At 39.0% G+C, this 11,589-nt stretch overlaps 1 protein-coding gene across 1 annotated transcript; it reads right to left on the bottom strand.

The window, feature by feature from the left end:
- Positions 1-2,390: 2,390 nt before the first annotated feature.
- ubac2 (UBA domain containing 2) lies at positions 2,391-10,460 on the bottom strand. Its single transcript, XM_061039995.1, has 10 exons — positions 10,271-10,460; positions 9,779-9,903; positions 8,604-8,723; positions 8,190-8,296; positions 7,592-7,715; positions 7,429-7,476; positions 7,069-7,177; positions 5,762-5,910; positions 5,025-5,183; positions 2,391-4,190 (listed from the first exon to the last, which is right to left on the bottom strand). The coding sequence occupies exons 1-10, from the start codon at positions 10,299-10,301 to the stop codon at positions 4,083-4,085; spliced, it is 1,080 nt and encodes a 359-aa protein (XP_060895978.1). The 5' UTR covers positions 10,302-10,460; the 3' UTR covers positions 2,391-4,082.
- Positions 10,461-11,589: the final 1,129 nt, after the last annotated feature.

Below are 11,589 nucleotides of genomic sequence, written 5' to 3'. Positions count from 1 at the left end.
TTTTCTCAATTTCATCAACTATGAACCCACCCAGATACATAATATAGCCTAGTTTTATAATAAAAATGACTTAAATGCCCTCCCAAAGCTACAAAAAAATTCCAAACCGTAACCCCGTGCAAATGAGGCGTGATTAATGCTGCACGTTAAATGGGCATTTCACAAAAGAATCTCCCTAATGAGGTTGGTTGTCTGTGAAGTTTTTTGCTTTAATCAGTGTCTTTAATTAAACACCGAAACACAAAGAGGCACACAGATATTAATCATTTTGGTTTAAGCTGCTTTTCAATTCAGCAGCTATTAAAAGTTGCACCGCTTGACTGATTCGTCGTCAGCTGAGGGGAGGATGGAACTGTGTCAGTGGGAACCCAGGAGACCTTTTAGTAAAAAAACATGTTTCCTGAGCGTCTGTGGGAGTTCAGAGGAGATCTCAAATGCAACATATGCCAGATGAAAAACTATAGGCTGCTCAAAGTGTCATTTTGCCAAGCCTTTTTTGTGTGTCATGAAACTGTTGGCAAACGGTGTGCTTTTGAAATTCTTTGACGAGAAGATGTGCACAATTTCTCTACATTGATATTCAGCCACCCTGGAGCGAGACTGTCTGCTGGAGCTGTCTGCTGAGTGGAATAATCAGAGCTGGTGGGTGTGGCAGAGGGCTGACTGGAAATAACAACACAACAGACCTGACCCGATGTCTCCATCTAGTGAGCAAAGGAAACTTAACATTAACAGGCACTTCTCTTCCACAGTAACAGAGCAAACAAGTTGTTTCAAACATACTCCTCAAAGCTGTTAAAGAGAGTTTGCAAGTCTTTCAGAATAATTCAGAATTTGTAAATGACCTGTGCATTTTTAATTTGAAGAGAATTCTGGAAGTACAGGTGAGTGTTTCCTTAAAACCCTGTAAGAAATATCAATATATTTATTTCTTAGCTTAGCATTTTGCAGGCATTGTCTCTTATGAAGCCGAGTTTAAAAATGAAACATGATCAAGATAAATATAAAGTTTTGCAGTATGTTTTTATTGTTTATTAATAATGCACTAATATATATTTTACTGAGTTTTTTGTTGTTGCTGTGGATACTGTTTGAAGGCGTAAAAAACCTATACAAGAAGCTTCTTAGATGACGATAGAACAGGCATTGAGAAAAAGCAGACTAAGGACTAAGATAAGTGAACGCCTCCTGTTTCATATGCAATGGTTTCTGTCTGACAGATCCTGGAGACAAGAGACCACTCAGGAGGAAGTGAAATGAAATATTCTTACAACAGAGGCAGCTGCTTGAAAGTTTAGGGGAAAATACTGGAAGATGTTGTATCCCAAAGACAGGCGGTATTAAACTATATATTTTAAGTGGGGAAAGCTTAAAATCAAGCTGCTGATTTGTTAGTAGTTATCTCAAGCTGGGAAAGTCCCAATTTTATAGGCTTAAGGGTCTTTTTTCTAAGCTCAAAAGCCAAATTGTAAATGTTTAATACTTTAAGAGGCATTTAAGGATGAACTATCTTAAATTTTACTAGAGAATTAAAAAACCTGAAAGGATAAATTTGACCAATTAAATACTCTGGCACTGATTATAGCCATTGTTTAACTGATGTGAGTCAAAATATCTATTCCATTGTTTATATTATTCAAATGAGCCCAATGGATTTCATAAGCTACACTGTAACCATATTTGTTTTGCATAATTTGCATAGGGATGTGATTGATTGACAAGTTACACCTGATCCACATAATCCTGTCCTTTCTTGGTACAAGAGTGCCACCATGTGTTGAGAAGTCTCACGTCAACAGCACATTTGTAATGCCAAGTTACTATTATTACCTTTTTAATCTATAGTGAAAGCATTTGATAAAAATACATGTGAACCATTTCATTAAGTTAGTTTAATTGGAAATGTATATTTTTCATTCCTTTTTAAACACATTAAGAGCATAATCTCTCATCAGGGAGTTTATACATACAGTATAATACATTTTGTTCATAGGAGTGGGGGGGATGGTATTATCAGATTGAAGTGACTAGGAAAACTTCTTCAAAGGTATTACAATGGAAAAGTTAACTCTTCATTTATCCAGACAAAACTCCCCTTTTGTATTGATTTTTTAATTTAACCAGGTAATTAAACCATTGCGATGCAGCTCTCTTTCACAAGAGTGACCTGGCCAAGAGGGCAGCAGCAGCAGCAGCACACGTCATAATAAACATTACACGATTAAGAAACATACAGAATATCTCCCTGAATTTGTCTGGATTGCTTTAGTATGGGCCATAAATCATTCAACAATTTCTGTTCTCTTTAGTTTGCTAAAATTCCAGTTGCAAAAATACATGACGCTTGAGAATATTTCCATCATAATGAACATCTCCTGTGCAACAACACATTGAGCCAGCAAGTTGATTTATTCTTCCACTGATCAAATAGGTTTCTTTACAGTTCATGTGGAAAACCGTCCATGCAAAAACTGCCCCATTACACCAATATACTATTTATGCACTCTAAAAAATACATACACACAAATGACAGACTCATTTCAGTGGTCATATGTTATCGATATTATAATGCACAAAATATAAAACTAGCATCTGTCTTTGACATCAATACATAGTGGCTGCAATTTTACGTCTTTTGCACAAAATGTTTGCACAATTTAAACACACAAAGTCGGCACTATGCAGTGCATAGTCTCAATATATTTCTTCTCCCGTCATGATATTGCATAATAAATATCTCCGGTCTTTTTTTTTTTTTAAGACTTGCTATGATTCAGCCACAGCTGCTGGCAGAGAAAAGACTCTGAATAAATAAAACCTTGAGGAGTGTGTGCATAAGCAGCATGTGAGAGCCTAAAACGATGGAGCAGTCGAGGGTTGTAAAACATCACCTCCTTGAAAAGAGCTACCGCGGCTCTTTGTATATACGTCTGCAAATATGGTTGCGTCTTTAAATGAAGTTGCCTCGCAGACCCTGAGGTAGACCTTCAAAGCCATGTCCTGCTGGACAGAACCGTCTGTCACCAACAACAACTTTACAGAGAGGCCAAACCAGTCAGCTCTGGCTTCTACATTAGCGGCCATCAGAGCTGAAAACTTTTTTTTTTTTAAACATCTCATGCAGGAAAGGGTTGCCCCCTGTTAATCCCCTGTACCAACACCCAATAAATAACAACTGAGACAAAAGTCATGGTTAAGTAGGTTGTTAATTTCGATTCTTTAAATGTGCATTCTAAAGTGGTAGTCATGACCACTTGCACCTCTTTATTGTCTCATTAATAACTGTTACAATGTGCTGCACTCCTGTTTTCTATTATTTTCTCTGAGCACTCAACAAGAAAACGTATTCGATCAGAACCGTCCAACCACTCCATTCTGAGATTTAAAATGACAGATGACATAATGTGTTCTGATCCATGGTTTCAAAAGATGTGTGCATTCTTACTGCATACAAGTCATACTTATAATCTCGAACCATTTAACAGGGTCTGACATGATGGTTACACAGCCGTTATTTTGGAAATGGAGTGGCAGTACCAAAAAAAAAAGGGGGGGGGGGGGGGGTTGATAAAATTTGAGTTCCCAACCCAATGAGTTGCATTGAATGGCTGCAGTTGATTTGTATATTTCAGTATCAGTTTGAAGAAATAACCCACTTTATATTTCAGAAAAGCTCTGACCTGTCTGGTTTCTGTGTGTTATTCACTCCTCGAGTGAGCAGCCTCACTCATCTGCCTTGAGCTGTGACACCTGTTTCACACGACGATGCCCAGCCGAACGCTATGACGCAAATGTCTTCCATTTTGTGCTTCACACTCCTCCATTAATAGACCTGCTATTGCGCTTGGATCAGGTAGGATCAGCCCAGCACACTGCTTCAGGGAGCTGTGACAGCGCCTTCAGATTATCTTTACAAATATTGTTTGTCCTCTCTCCTTTTTCTCCGTCATTCACCATCTTTCTTTTTGTCTCCGCTTTGCTTCTTTTTCTTCTTTTTTTTTTGGCTCCTCTGCTTCTGTCCCTCTTCCTGCTTTCCTTCTCTCTCCCCTTTCGATTCTGCTTCACTCACTGAGCTCTCCTACTCAGTGTTGCAAGAGGAAGTTGGTTGCCATGTTGATATCGTTATTTGAAGCTCTGAGGGCCTCCAGGGCATCGATCCTGGAAAAGCCCATTTCCACCAACAGTGCAACCTGTGGGATGAAGAAGGCATCAGCTAAGACAGAGTCTCTTGGGAATATTACACAAGACTGTCCTGAATAAATTAAGGCATGGGTGGGAAAGAAAATCAAGATCTGGCAAACAAGAGTTAGATTATCAGATTATCACACCATAAATGTGAAAGTTCTCTTTTATGTGTCTGATGTTACAAAGTCCTCACCATGTTATGAACTGGAACGATACTTTGATCTTGATGCTGATGTACATGTGGACGTACTCGACATGGTCGTGAACTTGTTTGCTTGAACTGTCTGATGAATGGGCCCAGTTAACAGGCTCCACCCTGCAGCTGTCATTGCTGCAGATGATAGACGACCAGCTGACATCATAAAATTCCTCGTCTGGTTGCTCTTAAAGTCGTTCTTCACTTCACAGAGTCGAGAAGAAATCATACCACTTAACGGAAAATGATCCATGACAATCTAGAAAGTCTGTATACGAAGAGCCTAGAAATGATAGTCTATCATTTAGATCACTGTGTGGACGTGTGTGTCTGCCTATTAAACTTGAGTCAGCTGTGTATGATTTGGAAATAAATATTTTTTACTTTTATATATTTTTCATGTAATTTGCAAAACAGGTACTGAAGCAAAAGGACTAAAAAATGTAACCCTTGTCAACACACAGAGATTTCCCAATTCAGGTAGAAAAGCTGCTGAACCTTGTTACCGTTGCAGCTTATGAAGATGCCACGTCATCCAGAACGCAGAATACAAGAATATCCATAATTTACAAAAGTCAACCACAACAACATTATTACAAAGGACAAATGAAGCATAGACAGAAACGAACAGGTGAACACCCACCTGTTCCTCTGCGACAGGAGAGTTATCGAGTAGAGGTGGCTGTGTCTCAGGATGTGTCTCAGGATGTGTCTCGGCCTGGGGATGGGGCTGCATTGGGGGTCGGTTCTGTCCTCTGTGTCTTAGCGAGGGAAACAACCTGGTCCACTGTAGCAATCCAGGCTACACACACAGACAAACACACAGACACACACACACACACACACACACACAGACACACACACACACACACACACACACAGACACACACACACACACACACACACACACACACACACACACACACACACACACACACACACACACACACACACACACACACACACACACACACACACACACACACACACACACACACACACACACACACACACACACACACACACACCAGGAACAAGAACATGGTCCATATGTAAAGCTTGTGCAAATAGTACAATCACAGTTTCTGACATCTAACGTTTAAAGAAAGTTCTGACATTGTGTTTGCCTGTCACCACCCCCTCCCACTTGCTTGTGGTGAATTTTCCTGAATATTTTCTGCTGCATTCTCTCAACAGCTCAAGCCGACTTCACACGTTAAACTACTAGGGGGTCTGACATGTAAAATTCTGGGTAAAGTAAGAGTTAAAAAAATGTGTCTTTCTGCATTCACACATGCAGCTCACCCTGGAAATGTTAAGAAGTTTTCTGGAGTTTTGTGCAAGTGTGAAAGCATCATATGTTTTAGTGTTTGCATCTACCTGTTGCTCTTGCTGTTGTCTGGTGTTCCTCCGGGCTTCGTTGTATTGGGCCAGCAGCAGCTGTTGGTCAAGCAAGTCCATCCTTTGTTGCCTCTGGATGTCCAAAGTGGCACCCATCCCAAGGGGAGTCTCATTGCTTGGTTCGGAGCCTAATGACCACAGAAGTTAATTAAACATTAGTTGGAAGACAAAAAATGTAATATTGTGTAAATAGTCAGTCCATCAATAGGCAAAGTTTACCACAGGGGGACAAAGAAAACAAACAAGACCTTACAAACATTACATGAATCCAGCATTAATAAATGTTCAGAACATCAGAGATTGAAAAGGCAGAAATAGTTAGTAGGATATGTAATGTAAAAATTAATTTCAGAAAAGTATTTATATGCAGTAACATGCAATAACTAACTTATTGTAAATGCGTTCATGCTACTAATCAATGATGTTGTTGTTGATAATGAATCCTCTCCTTGGATTCAATTTCTACAATTCTACAATTCAGTTAGACACTTTTATCCAAAGTGACGTACATCAGAGAGTAAGTACAACACAAGCAAGGATGTAGAAAGGAGGAAACAACGTGCAAACAAACAGCTTTAAGACAGATCGGACACACAGGTGCTGACAGAGTGCACAGAGGCCAAGCACAACATCGACAGCTGTTCTTTGGTGGGACTTGTCTGTTGGACAGTAACGGTGCTGTGAAAAAGAATTTCCCCTCGGGGACAATAAAGTCTAAAGTCTAAAGTCTAGAGAGTTCTTATCATCATCAAAACCATCCTAGATATGGTCCTCATCATTATCAAACAAAATCAATCAATATGATTAAGTGCATATGTGTTCATGAAAGAGCTGGGTCTTTAGCTTTTTCTTAAAAGTGCAAAGAGACTCTGCAGATCAAATTGAGTTTGGTAGTTCGTTCTAACACCGGGGGGGTGCAGAGGAGAGAGTCTAGCCCTAGCTCTGGAAATGGTTTGGTGGAAAAAGGGCTTTAGAGACTTTAGAGGCCATACTGTGAAGGTTGTATCAGATGCCTTTCATTGGCAGAGCGTAGTGGGCGGGAGCGAGTGTAGACCTAGACGATAGAGTTTAGGTAAGATTTTGTCGCTGTTTTGTAAGCGAGCAGCAAATTTCATGCTTTTTGTTCTGAATGAGTTTTCCATGGGATTAAGAATTAAAAATATGAATTATAATTTAGCAACACATAAGTCATTAGTTTTATAGCAGCCTTAGTAATCAATTAGACAGAGAGAGACAATCGTTTCATCTCAGTCCCTGCAATTCATGTATGTAATGCAAGGACTCACTTGAGAAGAGTGGCTCCAGACAATACCGTCCAATACGAGACACCCAGACAGGTACAAAGAGGAGCTTCTGTAAACTGAGAAAATTGGAGTGGTACAGGCCCCCAGAGATCTAGAAAAAAAATGTATATCATAAAAAAATGTAAAAAGAAGCAAAGAGGTCACAAGCCGCAGTTGGAAAAGCAACATTACAGTGTATGAAATGACTTGGGTTGGCTCAAAATCAAAAGTGTTGTCAACAAACACTTACATTGATTAGATACGTTTAGATTTGGTTCTCTGGCCAACACATGAGCTAAATGCCTAGCTACCTCTACACCTACTAGTTACAAAGTACATGACAAGTAGAATTTGGTCACTCACCAGTCCACTGAGAGCAAGAAGCCAGGTGAAAGGGCTGGAGGTCAATAGCTGTGTCAAAGAAGTCAGAAACACTGACAATAAGACTAACAGCAATGCACGTTTCTCTAAGAATTCAAAGTTAAAGGGATGGCAAAAGTAGACATCTCAAAATACAAGGGACTACCTGCAAGCCTACTACGTAGACCAGAGACTTATTGGTGATGTCGATGTGGCCCAGGACCTGGGTAACTGGCATCCTAGGGATCGACAGGTAGAAAGGCACAAACAGAGAAAAGACTGGAGCGAGCCTGTGAGAGTAGAAAAGAAAAAATTCAAGAGGATTCAGATTACTGGAATTGATAAACAGAATATAAAAGAACATTTTTAATTTAACCCTTAATATTAAAATATTTTGCCAGGGATGCAAAAAAAGGATGACTTGTATACTGCTGTCACAGTCCACCACCATCCAAATACTGTTTACCCAAATATAATGCACGAGGAGGATTAAGAAATGTTACAACTTAATGCTGCCCACAGCTTACATGGTGATATGTGAAGGTGAAAAATTATGATTTTCCACTTATGACACATGGTTTGAAAAAGACCATAGTACATTATACACCTCACTTTACAACATTAAATCTGTATTGTAATTGTAAGTCTCTAAGTGGCCATAACAATGACAAAAAAAAAAAAGCTTTTTATTTTCATAGATGTTGCATCAATGAGGCTTAGTGTGTACTGAGGCAACAACTCAACAATAACATTAAGCTACTCACAGTCCTGCAGGCAGTTCCTCCACCTCATACTCAAAAAGAAACTGGAAAGCCTGGGCAAGCAGGAAGTCCATCAGTGCAGAGATTAACCAAGTTCCCAACAGAAACGACTGCAATTATAGAAAGTGAGACAATTTTTGTTGTCTGCCCCTGTCATCACACATGTCACTAGATTTAACACAGAGTCAACTTGAAGTCAGTTACATAAGAGGAAGTTGTGTTCCCAAAAAACAGGAAGTGGCTAAAAAGTGAAACCTCATATTGACTCTGATCGGTGATCAAAATGTTAATCATGTAAAAAAAAAAAAAAAAAAAAAACATCCTAAGTTTTGCTTTTGTTCTTGAAAGTAACTCTGAAAAAAAAATTAATTTTCCATTATGTATATTCATCTCTCAGGGTTTTCTTCTGTAACTTACAGCAAACTTCCTCGTGCCGAATCTCCTCTCAAAGATTCTGAAGTTGTATATGAGCAGGCTGCTACAGAAGGCATCCTTCACATCTAGACAGACCAGCCTGCCTAACAACAGCCTCCACACCTACATGAGAGAGAGAGAAAAGATAGACATACACACATACAACATTATGACTATTTCTAATTATGTCTTCGTGGAGAACAGTAGTGTAGAAAACCTGAACCTTATTCCAAAAATCAGCCCAACAATAGTCAAAACCCAGGCATCATTACAACTGCTTTACAACACAATATTAAGTCCTGAAAATGTGAACTGAAACGACTCAGATGTAAAAGTATGACCCGAGTATGGATCTTAAGACCGGGGACAACCATGACACTGCTGATGTAGTGAAACTGATACAACTCCGCTGTCACAAGGACAGATACAAGAAATCTTTCTTACTGAAGGCCATAACTCTGTACAACAGCTCACCTCATGCGAGCAGAGAACTGTCATCATGATAATATCTGTCTCTCCATACTGTGATCTGTTCTGCACATGTTTAAATTTACAAATTATCCCTGCACTCATGTTCACTTCATTTGGCTGTCTACTCGCCGTTATATTGTATAGTTTCTGCTTATAATATGTCTACACTCATGCACTTTAACTTATGTCAATACTGTCCATTTACGACTCTGTTTTTGCAGATTTACATTTAATCTTCCATATTTAATCTTCCTATTGAAGACTAGTAATGCTTAGTTAAATCCTGGTTGTATATATTCACATTCTTAGTTTTGATATTTTTAGTACTTATTTACTTTGTATTTAATATTATATTGTGTTTAGATTTGCTAATATTGTGTTTTTTTTTTACTCATATTGTGTGTTGGATAACCTGCTGCTGTAACGCCACAATTTCCCAGTTTGGGATCAATAAAATAATTCTATTCTATTCTAAAAAATACATTGCAACAATGTGCCCTGATATAATACCATTACATGACTACAGGCTTATTTTGCCAGACAAAACATGAGATGTGGTTGAAAACTTTGATAGAACCCAGAAGCCACTGTCAAACAGAACAAATCAGCAGCTGATATGCTATCTTTAAAAAAAAAAGGAGAGAGCTTATTTTCATGTAATAATGGACCAGTTGTAAGCATGTTTAACATCACACAGAGAGACACACCTGGTGCTGCTTTACGACATCCTGCAGGTTGTATTCAAACAGTTCCTGGTACTGTGGCAGCAGGGTCAGCATGACAGTCAGCCCATTGAGAACCAGCAGGAGGCCTTTCGACAGGGGAGCCTTGTCTGTGCAGAACACAACAAACATCACGACCACACAGTGACACTGTTACATTTTGCCCCCATGTTGAGCAACAGTGTACTTGACGACAGAGCCTTTAAAGTGTAAATAGAGAGGTTACAGATACATAATAAACAGGAGATTCAGAAAATACCTTTCACGAGCTTTAATAGCACATAGGCTAAGTCTCCGAACACAGATACAAATAAAAATGTAGTCTATCTATCAACTAAAAATGGCTGTAAATGATAGATAGTACCTCAAGTAAATGAATGACAGTGAAATGCTAATAAGTAGATAAGCTAGCTGTATCCGTGGACACTAACCGGACTAACATTAGGGATCGTTTATCGGTGTATTCAGGATACTTACACAGGCCCCGAGAGCCGGTGGTGGTAAACATAGCCTGTAGATGGGTTCTCAAATACCGCCGGAATCCGTTTAGCCCAAGACAACACGAAACTAACGCTAAAACACCGAAATAAAGTTAGAGAGAGGATCCATGCTGTGACTGTGAAGAGTAAACGACAGTGGGAAGGGAAACTGCTACGGTGGCCTGAGAAGTCCAAAATACATTCCTTTCGCAGTCCGCTGAAAAAGTAATTAAATAATTGGCCTGCAGAGGGCGCTGTTGCTCTGCGTGGAAGGCCAGATGAGGTCTCCAATCACCGACGAAATACCACGTAATGTCGAATATCGACGACTTCTTCTCTCTGATGTTGTGGGAAGGGATATTGATGATGTGGTAAAGATAATTTACATTACCCACTCGTTTTAAAGAGTTTATCTAATTTATACGCTAAAGTTTAAAAAAATTAACTAAGGCAGTGCCTCATAGAAAGAAAGGAAGGAAGCAAAAAATAAATAAAATACGTATATAAAATTATTTTTGATTTAAAATGCAAAAATGGTACCGCAGTTATTATAATTAATAATAACTTTATGAATTAGAATTAATGCAGGAATAATATGAAAGAAAAACATTAATGTGCATATGAAGCCAAAAAAATAAAACGTAGGCTACATAAAATATCCAACATACAATACAAAAACATTAACGAAATGGAATAAGAGGAAGTCCTTAAAAAGGTAGCTACATTAAAACAAACCAATCATTTTCAAAGGAGCACATTGTTGTTATAATTAATGATCCATTAGAGAACTGTAAAAATGTTTTCTGATGGATCATGGTCCCTGAACGGCACACTGTAGCGCATCCACAAGCAACCGGGTCATCTTAATCCACAGACATGTTCTACCTATTGATGACTTGGAGATCCATTTCCCCAGATTTGAACAAACTCAGCACCACTTTAGCTGGAATGACTGTCTTGCTCTAGGATATTCCAGCAGGTGAAGGGCGGTCTCTGTACCCATGATGCCACCCTGTTGTTCTCTCATGCACTTTTACAGAGTGTATTCCTGGAGTAGTCTTTCTGGTTGTATAATGTTGCAGCCTTAACCTCTATGAACATTTGCTGTGTTTATGCATTTCTTATGAACTAAAGCAGCAATCAGGGAGCATTTCATGTCTTGTAAGCATGCGGTGAGCTTTTTGTCAGATTGGTAATAGCATTAATGATCTGTGAGCAGGATGTGGCTGCACAAAGTCCACATTAAAGACTTTTTTCTTATGGTCCTCTGGCCTCACGCAGCCAGTGTCATATCTTGTCAAGGTCCTAACTTCTTTT

Source organism: Labrus mixtus, chromosome 6, assembly GCF_963584025.1.
Source record: "Labrus mixtus chromosome 6, fLabMix1.1, whole genome shotgun sequence".
Lineage (NCBI taxonomy): Eukaryota > Metazoa > Chordata > Actinopteri > Labriformes > Labridae > Labrus > Labrus mixtus.
The sequence above is the reverse complement of the archived record's forward strand: the minus strand, read 5'-3'. Positions and strand labels throughout refer to the sequence as shown.

Excerpts from the sequence above, each read along its gene's own strand:
- ubac2 (XM_061039995.1), bottom strand. The coding sequence starts at position 10,301 with ATGTTTACCACCACCGGCTCTCGGGGCCTGT. Across the intron at positions 8,724-9,778 it reads ATGTCGTAAAGCAGCACCAG|GTGTGGAGGCTGTTGTTAGG; the intron begins GTGTGTCTCTCT and ends TCTCTCATGTAG. Across the intron at positions 7,477-7,591 it reads TCTACGTAGTAGGCTTGCAG|CTATTGACCTCCAGCCCTTT; the intron begins GTAGTCCCTTGT and ends TCTTTGACACAG.